The sequence below is a fragment of the Balaenoptera acutorostrata genome, chromosome 9 (genome assembly GCF_949987535.1).
Source record: "Balaenoptera acutorostrata chromosome 9, mBalAcu1.1, whole genome shotgun sequence".
Taxonomy (NCBI): domain Eukaryota; kingdom Metazoa; phylum Chordata; class Mammalia; order Artiodactyla; family Balaenopteridae; genus Balaenoptera; species Balaenoptera acutorostrata.
This window is the reverse complement of record NC_080072.1, coordinates 49913553-49933716: the sequence shown is the minus strand read 5'-3', so window position 1 is coordinate 49933716 and position 20164 is coordinate 49913553. Positions and strand designations below refer to the sequence as shown.

The window sequence follows — 20164 nt, the reverse complement described above, 5'->3', positions numbered from 1 at the left end:
GTCATGGAAGCAATCTAAATGCCCATCGACAGACGAATAGATAAAGAAGATGTACATATATACAATGGAATATTACTCAGCCATAAAAAGGAACGAAATTGGGTCATTTGTAAAGACGTGGATGGATCTAGAGACTATCGTACAGAGTGAAGTAAGTCAGAAAGAGAAAAACAAATATCGTGTATTAATGCATATATGTGGCATCTAGAAAAATGGCACAGATGAACCAGTTTGCAAGGCAGAAATAGAGACACAGATGTAGAGAACAAACGTATGGACACCAAGGAGGGAAAATGGCAGGGGGGGGTGGTGGTGGTGTGATGAATTGGGCGATTGGGATTGACATGTATACACTGATGTGTATAAAATAGATAACTAATAAGAACCTGCTGTATAAAAAATTAATTTAATTTAAAAAAGAAAAGGAATGATGCTGTAATTGAGTTCCAGGATGGTCTACATAAAATGTAATTTCTAGGACCAGGTTTTCTCAGTCTTAGTTCAATACTATTTCCAGTACCCCTACTTTGTTTTGAATTCTATATGGCTGAATTCCAGTTTATATAAATTGAATTATAATACAAAGAAAACTGGACCAGCTTAGCTCAGCTATGCTGCTTTCTAATGGGCTACATTATTTCTTTCAAGAAATAATTGAGAACCTACTTTATTCTAAGCACTAATAAATAAAAATTTCTTATTGTATTAAATGATTTTGAAGATAAGTTCCTGCTTGGACCTTAATTTCTGATACAATATAAGGAAACTTATTTTTGTGGTATAACTGGCCGTAAATTTAGGAAACCAAGGTTCTACCTCCATAGAAATTTACTTTGGAAAATTTGGAAGATAGATAAAAGTATAATGAAGAAAGTAAAGATCATCCTTATAATCCCAATTTTTTAAAAGTACAGCACTGTATGATATTATACCATAAAAAGAAAGAGCATCTGACTTCTAATACCATACCTTCCCCTGGGGGAGAACTAAGCATAATTTAGTAGGATATGAACTTTGTTAGATGTTTGCACTGAATGCCCTAGTAGAACAAAGAAAAGAATTATATGCTTTAAAAATTAAAGTAATTCCAGCTTGAGATATGTGCTGTGAATGAAAAATAAACTGTGTTCTGAGAATGTACAAAAGAGAGAACTATCTATATTTGGAGTTCAGAGGAGTCTTCCCAGAGATAGTGACATTTAAACTGAGCTCTAAAGAAGGAATCAGACTGAACTAGGAAAAGATGAAACTATATTTTCATTCTACTTGGACACTTGGGAATTTTTTTCTTTTCTTTAAAATATTCTTCAGGCTATGCTTCAATGTTCATTTCTTTCTTTCTTTTCTTTTTTAGTTTGTACCTCTCCCTCACCTATTTCTAAATTCCTCCCATCTCCCAGCCCTCTGGCAACCACCTGTTTTTCTCTGTATCGATGACTCTGTTTCTGTTTCATTATGTTTTTTCATTTGTTTTTTAGATTCCACATATAAGTGAACTGTACAGTATTTGTCTTTCTCTGTCTGACTTCTTCACTTAGCATAACACCCTCTAGGTCCACCCATGTTGTCACAAATGGCAAGATTTCATTCCTTTTTATGGCTAATATTCCATTGTGTATATATACCACAGTTTCTTTATCTGTTCATCTGTTGAGGGGCACTTAGGTTGCTTCCATATCTTGGCTATTGTAAATAATGCTACAATAAACATAAGGGTGCATATATCTTTTTGAATTAGTGTTTTTATTTTTCTTTGGCTAAATACCCAGGAGTAGAATTACTGTATGGTATGGTAGTTCTGTTTTCAATTTTTTGAGGAACCTTCTTACTGTTTTCCATACTGGCTGTACCTACTTACATTCCCACCAACAGTGCCCGAGGGATCCATTTTCTCCATATCCTCACCAACACCTGTTATTTGTTGTCTTTTTGATAATAGCCATTGTGACAGATGTAGAGTGATATCTTATTGTGATTTTGATTTGTATTTTTCTGACGATTAGTGATGTTGAGAATCTTTTCATGTGCCTGTTGCCCATCTGAAGTCATCTTTGGAAAAATGTCTATTCAGGTCCTCTGCCCATTTTTCAATAGGGTTTTTTTTTTAATAAATTTATTTATTTTTATTTTTTTGGCTGCGTCGGGTCTTTGTTGCTGCGCGTGGGCTTTTCTCTAGTTGCGGCGAGAGGCGGCTACTCTTCGTTGCAGTGCGCGGGCTTCTCATTAGGTGGCTTCTCTTGTTGCAGAGCATGGGCTCTAGGCGCGCAGGCTTCAGTAGTTGTGGCACTTGGGCTCAATAGTTGTGGCTTGTGGGCTCTAGAGCGCAGGCTCAGTAGTTGCGGCGCACGGGCTTAGTTGCTCCGCCGCGTGTGGGATCTTCCCGGACCAGGGCTCGAACCTGTGTTCCCTGCATTGGCAGGCGAATTCTTAACCACTGTGCCACCAGGGTTTTTTAAAATGTTGAGTTGTATGAGCTCTTTGTATAGTTTGGATATTAACCCATTAATGGATATAGTATTTGCAAATATCTTCTCCCATTCAGTAGATGGCCTTTTTGTTTTGTTGATAGTTTCACTGTGCAAAAGCTTTTTATTTATTTATTTATTTATTGAAGTATAGTTGATATACAATATTATATAAGTCACAGGTGTACAATATAACGATTCATAATTTTTTTAAAGAATTCTCCATTTATGGTTATTATACAATATTGGCTATCTTCCCCGTGTTGTACAATATATCCTTGTAGCTTATTTTATATGTAATAGTTTGTACCTCTTAATCCCATACCCCTATAGTGCCCCTCCCCCCCAACTGGTAACCACTAGTTTGTTCTCTATATCTGTGAGTCTGCTTCTTTTTTGTTATATTCATTAGTTTGTTGCATTTTTTTTAGATTCCACATATAAGTGATATTATATCTTTCTCTGTGTGACTTATTTCACTTAGCATAATACCCTCAAATGCAAAAGCTTTTTAGTTAGATGTAGTCCTATTTGTTTACTTTTGCTTTCATTTCCCTTGCCTGAGGAGGCATATCCAAAATAATATTGCTAAGACGAGTGTCAAAGAGCATACTGCCTATGTTTTCTTCCAGAAGTTTTATGGTTTTAGGTCTTAACACTTAAGTCGTTTTTAAAAAATTTTTATTGGAGTATAGTTGATTTAAAATGTTGTGTTAGTTTCTACTGTACAGCAAAGTGATTCAGTTATACATATACATATATCCACTCTTTTTTAGATTCTTTTCCCATATAGGTTGAGTTCCCTGTGCTCTACAGTAGGTCCTTATTAGTTTTCTATTTTATATACAGTAGTGTGTATATGTCAACCCCAATCTTCCAATTTATCTCTCCCCCACCCTTTCCCCCCTGGTAACCATAAGTTTGTTTTCTACATCTGTGACTCTATTTCTGTTTTATAAATAAGTTCATTTTTACCATTTTTTTAGATTCCACATATAAGCGATATCATATAATATTTGTTTTTCTGTGTCTGACTTACTTCACTCAGTATGGCAATGTCTAGGTCCATCCATGTTGCTGCAAATGACATTGTTTCATTCTTTTTTATGGCTGAGTAATATTCCATTGTATATATGTACCACACCTTCTTTATCCATTCCTTTGTCGATGGACATTTAGGTTGCTTGCATTGCATTTAAGTCTTTAATCCATTTTGAGTTTATTTTTGTATATGGTGTGAGAAAGTAGTCTTTTGCATGACAGCTGTCTACTTTTCCCAAAACCGTTTATTGAATAGACTCTCTTTTCTCAGTTATATATTCATATTTCCTTTGTTGTAGATTAATTGACCATATAAGTATGGGTTCATTTCTGGGCTCTCTTTTCTGTTCCATTGTTCTGTGTGTCTGTTTCTGTGTTAGTACTATACTGTTTTGATTACTGTAGTATAGTCTGAAGTCAGGGATTGTGATACCTCCAGCTTTGTTGTTCTTTTTCAAGATTGTTTTTGCTATTTGGGTTTTTGTGTTTCCATACAAATTTTAGATTGTTCTGGTTCAGTGAAAAATGCCATTGGTATTTTGATTGGGATTGCATTGAATCCGTAGGTTGCCTTGGGTAGTATGGTCATCTCCACTTTCTGGAGAGTTTTTATCCTAAATGGATGTGCATTTTGTCAGAAGCTTTTTTGTCATCTATTGAAGTGATCGTATGATTTGTATTATTTAATTTGTTAATGTGGTGAATCACATTGATTGATTTGCAGATACTGAACTCTCCTTGGGGATAAATCCCACTTGATCATGGTGTATGATCCTTTTAATGTGTTGTTGAATTTGGATTACTAGTGTTTTGTTGAGGACTTTTGCGTCTGTGTTCATCAGTGATATTGGTCTGTAATTCTCTTTTTTCGTGATATCTTTGTCTGGTTTTGGTAAGAGGGTGATTGTGGCCTCATAGAATGAGTTTGGGAGTATTCCTTCCTCTGCAATTTTTTGGAATAGTTTCAGAAGGATAGGTGTTAACTCTTTTCTAAATGTTTGATAGAGTTCTCCTGTGAAGCTCTCTGGTCCTGAACTTCTGTTTGTTGGGAGTTTTTTAATCACAGTTTCAATTTCAGTACTTGTGATTGGTCTGTTCATATTTTCTATTTATTCCTGGTTCAGTCTTGGGAGATTGTACCTTTCTAAGAATTTGCCCATTTCTTCCAGGTTGTGCATTTTATTGGCATATAGTTGCTCATGGTAGTCTCTTATTCTTTGTATTTCTGTGGAGTCCATTGTTAACTTCTCCTTTTTCATTTCTAATTTTATTGATTTGAGCCCTCTCCCTGTTTTTCTTGATGAGTCTGGCTAAAAGTTTATCAGTTTTGTTTATCTTTTCAAAGAACCAGCTTTTAGTTTCATTGATCTTTGCTATTGTTTTCTTCATTTCTATTTCATTTATTTCTGCTCTGATTTTATGATTTCTTTCCTTCTACTAACTTTGGGTTTTTTTTGTTCTTCTTTCTCTAGTTGCTTTAGGTGTAAGGTTAGGTTGTTTATTTGTGATTTTTCTTATTTCCTGAGTTAAGATTGTATTGCTAGAAACTTCCCTCTTAGAACTGCTTTTGCTGCATCCCATAGGTTTTAGATCATCATGGTTTCATTTTCGTTTGTCTCTAGGTATTTTTTTATTTCCTCTTTGATTTCTTCATTGACCCATTGGTTGTTTAGTAGCATATTGTTTAGCCTCCGTGTGTTTGTGTTTTTTACAGTTTTTTTCTTGTAGTTGTTTCTGTGTCTATTTCTATGTATTAGGTAGGTGAGTTGTGCTTCCTAATCTTGGGGAAGTAGCCTTATTTAGGAGATGACCTATGAGGCCCAGCAGCACACTTCCCTCTGGTCAACAGAGCTGTATGCTCTAGTGGTGACCCCTGTGTGGGCTGCGTGGGCCCTTCTGTTGTGGCAGGGCTGCAACAGGCCACATGCCTACTGTGGATACACAGGTAGGCATGGCTGGCCCCTGGCCTGGTTGGTTGCTAGGCCCTGCCTAGTGCAGAGGCTGCTGGCTGCTGGTGGAGCTGGTCCTGGAGCGGCTGGCTGCATGGCCTGGGGATTCCCTGACCTGGTGCTGTCCCGCTGGTGAGTGGGGCTGGGTCATGGGTGGCCAGCTGCAGGCCCAGGGTTCCCAGAGCTGGTGTTGACCTGCTATTGGGTGGGGTTGGGGCGTGGTGTGACTGGCTGCACAGTCTGGGCTGACCTGTTGGTCGGTGGGGCCAGATTACAAGGTGGCTGGCTTTGGGAGTACAGGGGTGCCAGGACTGGACCAGTCTGTCCTGGCACCCCTGGGTGTAGCCAGGTCCAGAGGTGACTGGCTGTGGAGCTCTGAGGGGTTCCAGGGCTAGTACTGACCCACTAATGGGCAGAGCCAGGTTTGGGGTGGCTGGCTGTGGCCTGGGGGTCCTAGAGCTGGTAGATGAGGGCAGGTTCTGGGGCCAATGCTGGCCCACTGGTGGTTGAGGCTGGATTCCAGGGATGCTGGCTGAGGGGCCTAAGACATCTTGGAGCTGGTGTGTCCACCCGCCGGTAGGCAGGGTCCAGGGACTGGTGTCTGCCCACTGGTGGGGGTCTGGGGGCTGGGTCCTGGGCCAGCTGGGATGCTCAGGGGGGCCTACGGCTTCTATCGGCTTGCTGGTGGGTGAAGCTGTGTCCCTACGTGGTTGCTGCTTGGTCTGGGGTGCCCCAGGACTGGTGCCAACCAGCTGGTGGGCAGGGCTGGGTCCTGGTGCTAATGAGCTAGGGGAAGGACTCCAAAATGGCTCTTGCCAGCACCAGTGTCCTCGTGGTAGAAGGAACTCCCCAAACAGCTGCCATCAGTGTCTGTGTCCCATGGGTGAGTCCCAGTTGCCTCCTGCCTCTCTGGGAGGCTTTCCAAGATCAGATACTAGGTATTACCTGAGCTCCTTTCAAATTACTGCTTTTACCCTGGGTCTCAACATGTGAGATTTTGTATGTGCCCTTTAAGAGCAGAGTCGTGTTTCCCACAGCCCTCTGGTTCTCCTGAAAGTAAGCCCTTCTGCCTTCAAAGCCAAACGTTCTGTGGGCTCATCTTCCCAGTGCAGGACTCCAAGGGTGGGAAGCTTGATGTGGGGCTTAGTCATCTTGCTCCTTGGGGAGATTGTCTGCAACTGTTCATGTCCACTAATGGTTTATCTGTATAAAGTGGATTTTTTTTTTATAGGGAGCATTTTCTTTTTTTTTTTTTAATTTTATTTATTTATTTTATTTATGGCTGTGTTGAGTCTTCGTTTCTGTGTGAGGGCTTTCTCTAGTTGTGGCAAGCGGGGGCCACTCTTCATCGCGGTGCGCGGGCCTCTCACTATCGCGGCCTCTCTTGTTGCGGAGCACAGGCTCCAGACGCGCAGGCTCAGTAATTGTGGCTCACGGGCCCAGTTGCTCCGCGGCATGTGGGATCTTCCCAGACCAGGGCTCGAACCCGTGTCCCCAGCATTGGCAGGCAGATTCTCAACCACTGCGCCACCAGGGAAGCCCAAAGTGTATGATTTTGATCTGTAGATTCAGATCTGTCTTCAGGTCCTCTCTGGGTATTATTGTTAATTGCTGCCTGTGTTCTCTTTTTATCTGGATGATGGCTCTGTTCTCCACATATACCCTCTTTTTTCTCTGTAGAATAGAAGTACAGAGAAGCAAAAAGTATTTCTAGAACGAATCTAATTTTTATTTTCCATCATTAATTTCTGCATTGTGGGTTCTGTTTTTTCAGTTTATAATGTGGGTTTTAAACCTACAAGAATATTTTTGTTTTATTTACATTCTTTTCTCATTTAAACCAGCTGTACTTTGATTTCAGCATGTATCACTTCTTGGTCCTACTCTAAGTGCAATATTCTTTTTTTTTTTTTAATAGTTTTGTTTTGTTTTGTTTTGTTTTTTTTTATAGGTGATTCCTTTATTTTATTTTATTTTATTTATTTATGGCTGTGTTGGGTCTTTGTTTCTGTGCGAGGGCTTTCTCTAGTTGCGGCAAGCGGGGGCCACTCTTCATCGCGGTGCGCGGGCCTCTCACTATCGCGGCCTCTCTTCTTGCGGAGCACAGCTCCAGATGCGCAGGCTCAGTAATTGTGGCTCACGGGCCCAGTTGCTCCGTGGCATGTGGGATCTTCCCAGACCAGGGCTCGAACCCGTGTCCCCTGCATTGGCAGGCAGACTCCCAACCACTGCACCAGCAGGGAAGCCCTAAGTGCAATATTCTTAAGATTGAAAATCATAGAATTAATTCTGATCATGTGTATCTTCTGGCTCCCTTCTGATTTAGGTGATGGAGCAGAATACAGAGTTCAAATAAGGGAAAAATTTTGCATCATGTTAGATAAGAACCATTTGCTTGGAGAATCTGAAAACTTCTGTCATGAAATTGCTCAGGAAGGCCGAGAACTGTTGGAACGTTTGTTTGATGAGGATGTCAGAACAGGTTCGCAGCCACAGACCATGCTCCTTCAGGGGGCTGCTGGAGTTGGGAAGACAACCTTGGTGAGAATAATGATGTTAGACTGGGCACAGGGCAACCCCTACCAGCAGAAATTTACTTATGTTTTTTATCTCAGTGCAAGAGAAATTAACCAGTTGAGAGAGAGAAGCTTTGCTCAAACGATATCAAAGGACTGGCCCAGCACAGAAGGCCCCATTGAAAGGATTCTGTCCCAGCCGAGTAGTCTCCTTTTTATTATTGATAGTTTTGATGAACTGAACTTTGCCTTTGAGGAACCTGAGTGTGTGCTGTGTGCAGACTGGACCCCGGTACACCCCGTGTCCTTCCTCATGAGTAGTTTGCTGAGAAAAGTGAAGCTCCCTGAGTCGTCCTTATTGGTGACGACAAAACTCACAGCTTGGGCTTCCCTGGTGGCGCAGTGGTTGAGAATCTGCCTGCCAATGCAGGGGACACGGGTTCGAGCCCTGGTCTGGGAAGATCCCACATGCCACAGAGGAACTGGGCCCGTGAGCCACAATTACTGAGCCTGCGCGTCTGGAGCCTGTGCTCCGCAACAAGAGAGGCCGCGATGGTGAGAGGCCCGCGCACCGCGATGAAGAGTGGTCCCCACTTGCCGCAACTAGAGAAAGCCCTCACACAGAAACGAAGACTCAACACAGTCATAAATAAATAAATAAAAGAACGTGAATTTCTAAAAAAAAACTCACAGCTTGTAAGAAACTAAAGCCTTTGTTGAAGAGTCAGCATTCTATACAGCTACTAGGTAGGTCTGAGGATGCGAGAGAGGCATATATTTACCAATTTTTTGAACATGAGAGGTGGGCCTTGCAAGTATTCAGTTCCCTAAGAAACAATGAGATGCTTTTTAGCATGTGCAAAGCCCCCGTAGTGTGCTGGGTCATTTGTAGTTGTCTGGAGCAGCAAATGGAGAGGGGTGGTGATATTACACTGACCTGCAAGACAACCACATCTCTGTTTACCTGCTGTGTCTCTAGCTTGTTGACACGGGTAGAGGGAAGCTTTCTTAGTCTACCCAGCCAAACCCAACTGAGAAGCCTGTGCCACTTGGCTGCCAAAGGAGCACGGACTATGACATGTGTGTTTTACAAGGAAAATCTCAGAAGGCATGGGTTAGCGAAAGCTGATGTCTCAATTTTCCTGGACATGAATATTCTTCAAAAGGACACAGAGGGCTTCCCTGGTGGCGCAGTGGTTGAGAATCTGCCTGCTAATGCAGGGGACACGGGTTCGAGCCCTGGTCTGGGAAGATCCCACATGCCACGGAGCAACTGGGCCCGTGAGCCACAATTGCTGAGCCTGCGCGTCTGGAGCCTGTGCCCCGCAACGGGAGGGGCCGCGATAGAGAAAGGCCCGCGCACCGCGATGAAGAGTGGCCCCCGCTTGCCGCAACTGGAGAAAGCCCTCGCACAAACCGAAGACCCAATACAGACAAAAATAATAAACAAATAAATAAATAAATAAATAAAAAGAAAATCCTTAAAAAAAAAAGGACACAGAGTATGAAAACTGCTATGTGTTCACCCGCCTGCACATTCAGGAGTTTTCTGCAGCAATGTTTTATATGTTGCAAGGCAGTTGGGGCACCAGGGACAATTCCTTTCAGTCTTTTGAAGACTTGGAGCTGGTACTTGAAAGGAGCAGTTATAAAGACCCCCATTTGCTGCACATGAAATGTTTTTTGTTTGGCCTTTTGAAGGAAGATCGAGTGAAACAACTGGAGGAAACTTTTAACTGTAAAATGTCACTGGAGATGAAATGGGAGATACTTCAGTGGATGGAAACACTAGGAAACTGAACATTTTCCATCACATCTGGTTTTTCTGGAGTTGTTTTACCACCTGTATGAGACTCAAGATGAAGTATTTATAAGCCAGGCAATGAGATACTTCCAAAAGGTTGTCATTGATATTTGTGAGGAAATCCATTTGCTTGTGTCTTCCTTCTGCCTGAAGCATTGCCAGTGTTTACGGACCATGAAACTGAGTGTAATTGTGGTATTTGAGAAGAAGATGTTAAACTCAAGCTTCCCAGCTGAAACTTGGTAAGTGTGCTAGGTCAGTTCCCTGGAAGTGCCCTGTGAGGGAGTGAAGGAAGTAGATGTTGTCAGAGGGAGGGGTGGAGTTGTTTAACTGAGGTCCCAGAGCCAGGATAACCTTTCAGAATTGTCCCACCTTGAGACAAGGAGGCCAGGCACTGAAACCCCCTATTGACCAGTCACAACTAATGGTGAGGAATGGGCAAAAACGTGCCTGATGTGGCTTTCTTGTCCTGAGGGCAGTCCCAAGAGAAGGACTTGGCTGAGAGCTGTCAGCTGTCAACACTCCCAGCACCTGTGGAATGAGTGCTTCAGTCCTCAAGGAGGGAGACAGCATAGGGCTAGCTTCCAGCCACTATAGGATGATATTTAACTTCTTAAAATAATGCCTTCCCAAAGGAGAGGGACCAGGAATTTCTTGCTGAACCCAGGTTACATACGTCATCTATCTGGGCTGTTTCACTATACTCTACTGACCTCACTCACCTTCCCCATTACCTAGACATAGTTTGGCCTTTGTATGGAAGGTCTCAGCCCTTTAACACCTAAATGGAGAGAGTCAGATGTGGGTAAGAAATAGTAGGTGCTGAAGGAATGTTTTGAAAGAATAAATGAACCTTCAGCATTTTATGCATACTATTTTACCCTCTCTCCTTCCTCGAGTTGCCTTTTCTGACTCTACCCATCTAAGTCTGGAGGTAGAATTGAATTATGGTATCAGTTCCAGATTTAATTAATGGAGGGCTTACTATGTGGTATACAGTTATACAGTACACGGGATATTTAACGTGTTATCCAGTTTAATGCTGGTCAAAACCATATCTCAGTTTATTTTTACGATTATAAAACTGAGATTCAGAGAAGTTCACCCAGAAAGTAAGTGTACAGTTATTGATTCAAGCACACATCAAATAATAGCTAAATTTGCTTAACACATACCTGACAGCCTTCTAAGTCCTAGCTCATTTAGTCTCCCAACAATCCTACATAGATGCTATTATTTCCATTTTACTTATAAAAAACCAAGGTACCAAGAGTGTACATAACTTGACTGAGGTCACACATCTGATTATAAGTCCTTGGTTTTCGAACTTTACCCAGGTTGTCTCATTGCCATTACATACAGTTGTATTCCTTTTATAAGAACATGCATTTCATTTCTCTCTGAACTGTGGGAGCAGGAATTGTAGGCTGGGATGCTATGACCTTTGCTGTCCTTGGGGAGTTGTGAATAATCACCTGCAGTCAGTTTTCTAATTATGGCCTCATAGTTCTATTTATAGGAGATGTGATTCAACCCAGGGCATTAGAATGTATTTGATGCCTAATAATTATAATGTATTTGATGTTAGGATGGCATTCTGGCCACTATATTGCTAGTCTTTGTGCTACCTTCCCCTCACCTATATTGTAGTGTTATCTAATCCTAGAGTTGCCATTGTTATGAAAATAAAAGAGACCAAGAACCCAGTGTTTTAAAAGGGACAATATGGGTGACCTCAGTCTTTTCTATGGCATAACTACATTGTAAACTACACGAGCAGGATCTGTGTCTTGTCCACCGTTTTATCCATAGTATTTGTACATAGTAAGCGCTTGAATGTCTGAATGAATGATTTATTGCCTAGTTTTCTCAAATTTAAGACCCTTAGGTGATGTGGAGACCACCCCTCTGCAATGTCATTTATTCCAATTTAAGCAAGGCATTGGGGAACCAATATTTATTGAGTAGTGATGTGGATCAGTATATGCCACTTCAAAATATGCAGCTTTTACATAAGCATTATTTTGAACTGAAGGCATTTGAGTTCCTGAAATCCCTTACTGCCTAAAAGCAGAACTTCTCAAAAGAACTCAGCTTTTAAAATCAGCTGTCATAAATCCCCTCCCTGGAGCAACTCTAATCTTGTCTTCTTGGAGACAGCAGTTGTCCCTACACTCAGATAGACATTATCACCATCATACCTCCCATCTGTTCTCCTAGAGGCCCATTTACCTTTCCAAAAAGTCAATTGTTTTCCTATAAGTGCCCTTTCTCCCCCTGCCTTTCCCCTAGTAATTTAGATATATAGACCCCAAATTCTAACCACTCCTTTGAGTTACTCATAACTGAGTAACTGAGTATCTCCCATGTGTATCTGCAATGCACATGCTAATAAAATTTCCCCACTTTCTTCTGGAATGACTTTTGTCAGTCTGATTTACAGAGCCTCATTCACAGAACCTAGGAGGGCAGAGGGAAAAATGTATTTTTTCCTCCCCTACAGTAGCTATTATATATAAGGTAGCATGGTAGACTTTTATATGTTTTAATATAAATAATAGCAGCTACCAATTGTTAGGAACATTTATAAAGTAAAACATTTGCTAAGCATTTTCCATAGATTATCTTACTGAATGTTCACAGTAATCCTAAGAAACAGAGACTATTATCTTCATTTTTTTATGATAAAGAAGCCAAAGCTCACATAGGTTAGTAACGTGGCCAGAATCACCCAGTTTACCCAGTTTAGTGAATGATAGAGTTGGGATTCAGGACTCTTACGTTCTAGAGCTTATGTTTATAATCACTAGGCTATCCTCTGTTTTATTGCTTATTACCCTTTATTTGTTTAAATAAGTTTATTGATAGTATGCCTAATAACTAAATTATACAGCATTTTAAAATTTACAAAGTGCTTTTGTGTACTCACTGAAATTGACTATTAGATCCTCACAACCCTGTGAAAAGAGATGGCATTTGCATTTTATGGCTGAAGAAAACTTGGAGCTCAGAGACCTGATGGGACTTAAAGTAGTACAGCTAGTAAATGGTAGAACTGGAGCTCAAAGCCTGTGCTTCTTAATCTACACCACAGCCTCCTGATGTCTACACACTATTCCTAATCTTACTCTTTGTGGTCATGTGTTATTTTTCTTCTGGATATTGGCTCTTGAGCTTGTTTTCACTTGCCACTCACTGATAGGGTTTTGATATGAGTCTGCAATCAATTGGTTTATTATGCTCTCTGTGAAGTCAAACCTCTCTGCTAATGATAATCTGTATTTGTAGCTGCTCCCCAGTGCTAGCGTCACTGTCTCAGCTCCACCTCAGATCATCCAGCATTAGATTCTCATAAGGAGCTTCCAACCTAGATGCCTTGCATGTGCAGTTCACAGTAGGGTTCGCGCTCCCATGAGAATCTAATGCTGCCGCTGATCTGACAGGAGGCGGAGCTCAGGCAGTAATGCGAGTGATGGGGAGTGGCTGTAAATACAGATGAAGCTTCGCTCACTTGCCCACCCGCCGCTCACCTCCTGCTCTGCATCCCGGTTCGTAACAGGCCACGAACCAGTAGCAGTCCATGGCCCAGGGGTTGGGGACCCCTGGTTTAAATGTTTAAGTCCTAACTTTTTAAACATAAATAATATGGGATATAAGACAATACATTGATTTTGCTATTTTAATTTGAATAGTATGAAGAAGAAATGGTAACAGATTGTTGTAAGAATGTAATTTATTTTCTCTCTTTGAAGTTTAATTTCTTTAGATGTCTTTAGATAAACACAAATTACTAATTTTTAAAATATTACATTACTCCAAGTTTCCAAAATCAATTAGTAAGTTTAGAAAATATATTCAAGTTAACATTAAGGAGCATATAGCCACTGTTAGTAACTAAGAATTTAGCAAAACAGTATTATATCTCAAGCTTGACCCAGATAGTATAGTGTTTGTAATATTGTCTCATTCCAAGATTTATAAGATCCTAATTTATAAAGATGTTAGTTATTTATTTAACTCATTTAAATTATATACCCAGATTTATATTTATATTCTTTTAAATATTAACATAATTATAAAGCAGAAACTAACACACCATTGTAAAGCAATTATACTCCATTAAAGATGTTTAAAAAAAAACAATAAATATTAACATAATTAATGATTATTTGACCTATAAGGGAACTGTAAGAGATTTAGGAAATTCTTTAGTTTAGACTTATTGTTAAAGAAATGCAAAGCCTTATGTGATCTAAGAAAACATGTGTGCATTTTTATTTCTCACTTTAGTAATCAGGGAGAAGTCCCATAGCCATTTTAGGTCTCAAATTTTAGACCACGTTAATTTATCTAATGATTTACCTTGCTTTAGAACAGGCCCGTGAAGCCTGTGTTATTAATGTAAAAGCTCTTTCTCTTGTGAGCACCATTCCTCTGGCACCTGTGGTAGATTCGGCCCACACGTGGGGAACACATAACTTCTGCAACCATACTGCTTTAGCAACAACTCCATTCTGCCATATCGCAATGTCTAGTTCATATCAGAAAAATAATCTCACACTCAACAACAAGAAATTCTTGGACAACCTGAAAATTAAGCAGCAGGCATTTTTAGAAAAGAAAAATATATTCAGACAGCTGTTCTGAATATAAGAACAATAAAATCAATCAATAAGAACAACAAAAAAATAAAAATTATCATGTGCTTATTACTTTGAAGGGGCTTTGGAAATTTTCAGCCCAGGGCCTCGTTTTAGTAGCAATATTAAGAGATTATAGGGCTGGTTCTCCAATAGGACCCAAAAGTAAGTTAATGTATCTCCTCTGTTTCGCTGGTTCATATTTAGGCATAAGTATGAAGCCACAAGCTGGAGCTCAGCTCTCAGCTTCCCTTTTGATTGAGTCACTGGTGGTTGATGTTACATATTAATATAAACGAGACAGGACCTTCAAACTCTAGAAGAAGAAGAATTATATATACATTTTTATTACCTTAATGCATGTGAGAGGAGAGTAGTGATGATCTTTTTTTCTGCTTTAACAAAATTCTTTCAATATTTGTAACATTTAGGAATTCCAAAATATCAATTTGAATATTGCAAGAGAGACACATTTTTATGTAAGACAATCAAAATTACAGACTTAAAAGCACTTAAGGGTTGTTTTCACAAGACATAGCAACAATTTCTAAGGTCCAGGTATCTTGTAAGATTCCCTTGTTACGATAAAACAATAAAACACAGCAAAAATGTTCTTACAAAATATTTTCTGACTTGTAATACCATCTGCTTTTCTTTGCAGATGCAAGGGAAAGAGGGAACATTTTCTTTTTATGAGGCTGAGATTTCATTCATAAAGCATTAGGAGGTCCATAGCTGAAATTCTATTAATTGGCACGAAGGACAGAAGAGAGTTTGAGAAACTCAAACTTATAATATGGAAAGGATAAGAGCAAAATACATTATGAACAAAGGGACTCTGGGGCATGTACTGTTTATATCTCCAGTTAGAAGCATTTTTTAATGTTTTCAGTACCACTACTATTTCTTGATTCACAAATGAGCTACATTTTGTTTCATTTTTGTTTTGTGTCCAGGTATGTTGGAACATTTGCAAGTTATAGTGCCTGTTTTTAATTGGTGATTTTTAGTTATTACTCTTCAGGGTCCCACCCCCCCCAAATATATCTTGATCAAATTCAAAAGGATTACAGCATTTAAAATACCCTTATGTAAGGCAATACATTTAGTATACCTCGATCATACAACTTCCAGTATGTCCATTTAATCTAGGATTACAAGGGCTAAATATTTTACCCTTTGAACTCTTTCAAAACTTTTCTGACTTTTTATCATGGCAACACATGAATACAATTATTTAGACTTAATTCTGTACACTTAATTTTTAATCAATGTATACTGCTAGTTTTTGGTTTTGTTTTCTTAAACTCACCTTTCCCACTGTATAAAATCTTAATTTTGATTCATTGCATGATTGACTGGTACAATTTTAAACTAACATTTTCATGCAATGTGTGTGAATGATACATTTTATGACTTCCTTTATGTCCTTTGATTGCCTTCACAGATGAATGACGTATCTTGGTCTTAGGCCTCCACTCTGTTCTTCACACTTTGACTTTGTTACATTACTTTTTTCTAGTGTTCTAAAGAGAAGTCTAAGGATAACCTGACACTTCAACCCCTTAGCTCCCTCCAGCCTTCCCAGACTTTCTCACTAGTGTTCTCAGGATTTTTTAAAATTACTTTTACATTTTATTACTTTTGATCTGCGGGAAGCATTTCTTTTTTCCCCTCAGAAATGATTTCTTTAAATTGGTTTTTTAAAATGACGTCAGGGCTCACTCTCTTGCACGTGCTGTCTCTGTCTCTCCTTTTTAAGAGCATCTAATAGTCATTGGTTGTAGCTCTGTTCCTATATAACTCTTACTTATTTTTTGTCCTCTGAATCTTTTTCCCCCTTCCTTCTTGGGGAGTTTCGCATATTTATTTATATTGATTTTGCTCTTTATTGCTTCAAATTCAGATTTCAGTTCTCTATTGGTTTTTTTGTTTTGTTTTGTTTTGACTTTTTTTTTTTTTTTTGGCTGCTCCATGAGGTATGCGGGATCTTAATTCCCCAACCAGGGATCGAACCTGTGCCCCTTGCGGTGGAAGCATGGAGTCCTAACCAGTTGACCTCTAGGGAATTCCCCTGATCTCCACTTCTGATGTGGTATTCTTGTTTCACAGAGTCTGCATCTTCCTATACATTTAAAATGTAAAGGAAGCCTTTCTAAGCACTTTCTTCTGTTTCCTAGTTTCCTGGTTTTTATACATGTGCTTATTTTCTGTCCCTTAGTGTAATGTTTTCTTTCTGTTAAGCTTTAATATTTTATCCACAGGTCCCATAATATTGGAGTCTCTTTTCTGTCTAGAAGAGCTCTATCCAAACATAGATTATAAGATTTCCCTTGTTTCCCTACTTGCCTGCCTGGCTGCTGATATAATACCCTTTTGTATTAATCTGCTCAGGCTCCCATAACAGAATACCCAAAATAGCACAGACTTAAACAACATAAATTTATTTCTCACAGTTCTGGAAGCTGGAAGGTCAAGATCAGGGTGTTGGCAGGGTTGGTTTCTGGTGAGGCCTCTCTCCCTGGCTTGTAGATGGCTGCCTTCTCATTGTGCCCTCACATGGCCTTTTTGTGTGTGTGCTCACTCCTGGTGTCTCTTCCTCCCCTTATGAGGACATCAGTCCTACTGGATTAGGGGTCCACTCTTACAACCTCATTAACCTTAATTACCTCCTTAGAGGCCCTGTCTCTAAATACTGTCACATTGGGCTGGGGGTAGGGCTTCAACATACAAATTTGGGGAACAATTCAGTCCATAACAACTTTTCAAAGCAAGGTGAGGTTTTCAGCCTTGAGCCATGTTCTAGGTCATCCACTGAGGTCTAATTCTGGACTGAGGAGGGAGTTTCTCCTGTTCCTACCTCTCTATACCCTGATTTTGATGTAGAGAACCAATTCTCAAGGGACTCAAGTTGATAAGTCCTTGATTAATGGGAGTAAGTGGAACAATTCCAAGTTCCGGGAATGCTGCTGCCTGACTCTTCTTACAAATAGCTGATATTAGTCCCAGCCACGGTCAAAGCCCAAGTCGTCTCCAAATATGAGTCTCTAAAAATAGGGGCTCTACATGCACTTCTTATTTTCTTCTTCTGTTTCCCTTCCTCTTTTACTTTATTTTTAGAAACCATTTTATTTTATTTCTGATTTACTTCTTGTTTTCACTGTTAAGGACAGGATTCCTCAGAAAACATAGGTTGGCTCCCATGAAGAAATGAGCTCTTGGCAGACAGTTTTGTGGTTGTCACAGCTTTTGCCTCTGATTTCCTGCCCATCTCTGTTCTGCGTCAGAAGTCAAAGAATACAAGGATATAGCCATCCTCCAGTACACCTTCTTCCAAGTTGTAGTTAAAGGAAATTTCTCCCAGATTAAGAAAAGATTATAATTTAAAGATATTTTTAAATGCTTTCATACATATTTCGTGGGGGAACTGGGAGGTGGGGATGGAAGAGACAAGCTTCCTACCCTCCCCTTCCTAGCTCTCTATCAGAGCCATGTGCTTTAGTTGAATCATTCTCATTCTATGTAGGAAAGCTGGATTTTCAGAACAAATCCCAAAGTCTGGGAAACCACACCCTCTGGCTGGGTGAGTGGGGGTTATAATTATTCTCTGAGGAGTGGTCGTTTCTATTTTTCTGTATTGTTTTCCAGCTTGGAATCAATCCTGCGACCTAACTACGGTTTGTTGCCTAAATATCTCTAAGGCTCTCGTCAGAAGCCAAAGCCTGTTATCTCTGAATCTGTCAACTAATAATCTCTTGGATGACGGAGTGAAGCTGTTGTGTGAGGCCTTAATGCATCCAAAGTGTAACCTAGAGAGATTATCGTAAGTCTTTCTGTACTATTTTCTATAGAGTCATTTTGTTCAGTCTTGTGTAGCTTAATTATGACCTGAATGGGGAAACTGCTTGCGTCCTGACAGTAATTGGCTCATTCGTCAATCCTGCAAGACCTCCTTCTTTTCTTCTTCTACCTCCCTTCCTCTTTCACTTGACTTGTAGACATTTCTTTATGATTGACATCTTATTTTCATTCTTTTCTAGGCTTATCCTCTCTCCTCCTATGTTTTGTTTCATCATACCCTGTCCATAGCTGCAATGGAATTCATGATTTAAGTAGGTTTGATGAGGTTGCTTCTATAGTAGAGATGTAGGGGTTGTGAGTACCAGCTAACTTCCCTGTGAAGGAGAAGAGAAGGATGCACTTTGGGAATTGACTGATCCCTCCCCATCTGTCTTTCTCCTTCGGCTTAGAAAGCTGTGGGCTCTCGGTAGCTGGTTGTGAGGATCTCTCTTTGGCTCTCATCAGCAATAAAAGGCTGACACATTTATGCTTGGCGGGCAATGTCTTGGGAGATAGTGGAGTAAAGCTTATGAGTGATGCCTTGAAACATCCACCGTGCACTCTACAGAGCCTTGTGTGAGTGTCTGCTAGTTTTCTTCCTTCCAATATAATACATATTTTGAAATATATTGAAACTGGGAAAATATTATGGACATATTATGTCCCTTGCTTTTTCCCTAGAATCTTTAATGATAATGAAGATGATGAGGATGATGATATTAATAATTGCCATTTATTTTGTCCTTACTTTGTGCTGGGCCCTGCGCAAAATTTGTTTAACCTGAACAGAAGTACCTATTGGTGTCAGATTGGCCACCTGAGTTCTAAGTGCCTCACTGAACAGGTGAGGAATGTGAGGCTTAGAAAGATTATGCAGCTTTCATAATGCTTACAAGAAAATGATGGATTTAGGACTAAAGTCCACCCATCCAACTCTATATTCTGGGCTCTGAACAGGTAAATATATATCAATACCATTAAACGAAAACCATTAAATGCATTACGTGGTATGGCTGGATCATGGTGTGATTATACTGTTCGTTGCTGTTAGGTAACTTCCTAGACGTGGAATTGATGAGTCAGAATTTTTTATTTTGTCAGATTTGGTTAAACTGCCTCCAGATAGATTGTGTACATTTCCTCAGCAGTTTAGGGGCCTACATTTTTAATATCTTCACTTTGTATCTACAAGCTTCTTTATCAATATTAATTAGATAGTTGAAAATAACTTTAAAAATGATTTGATGTTGAACATCTTTTCGAATGTTTTTGGCCTCTAATATTCAAGGAATTGCCTCTTCGTAAGGCTCAGTTTTCTCCTGGATGTTTTCTGTTATATATGTTATGGTATTAATATCACATATATGTTGTTACTATTATTTTTTTTATATTGTAAATAACTTACCTAGCATGTTGCTGTATTTCTAACTTTCTTTATGGTCATTTTTAGGATATAGATGTTTACAACTTTTGTGTAGTCAAATTATGACTCCTCATGACTTCTAGGAGTTTTTTCATAATTGGAAATACCTTTTTTTAAAAAAAACCCACTTATGTCATCTTTTGCATATTCTTTATGACTTAATTTTTAACATTTAAATTTTAAATTATTCCAAATTTATTTTGTTATAAGGCTTAAACTTACTTTCCTCTGTATATTAGATCTGTTGTCCCCAAATCATTTATGGCATAATGTATCTTTTCCCTTCTGATTGGAAATGCCACTTTTATTATGTATGAAAAGTCCTTAGTTAATTATGATTACTCTCATTCTACTCCATTTGCCTGCTCCTGTGCTCCACAGAGCTACTTCTGCAGTAGGATACTATATTTATGTACAGTGTAAGGAAGTTAACATATTATTTATAGTAAGGAAAATTCTGAAGAACAAGAATCCAGTTTGTAGCCC

General features: G+C 39.6%; 1 protein-coding gene across 1 annotated transcript in view; it reads left to right on the top strand.

Annotated features, from left to right (window-relative positions):
* Positions 1 to 20164, top strand: part of LOC103015928 (NACHT, LRR and PYD domains-containing protein 14) — a 37427-nt gene that overhangs the window by 9371 nt on the left and 7892 nt on the right. The window contains exons 3-6 of the mRNA XM_057553262.1: positions 7782 to 8332; positions 9929 to 10017; positions 18721 to 18831; positions 18937 to 19099. Of these exons, the coding sequence (XP_057409245.1) occupies positions 7829 to 8332; positions 9929 to 10017; positions 18721 to 18831; positions 18937 to 19099 (867 nt within the window). The 5' untranslated portion in view covers positions 7782 to 7828. The remainder of the gene's footprint in view (positions 1 to 7781; positions 8333 to 9928; positions 10018 to 18720; positions 18832 to 18936; positions 19100 to 20164) is intronic.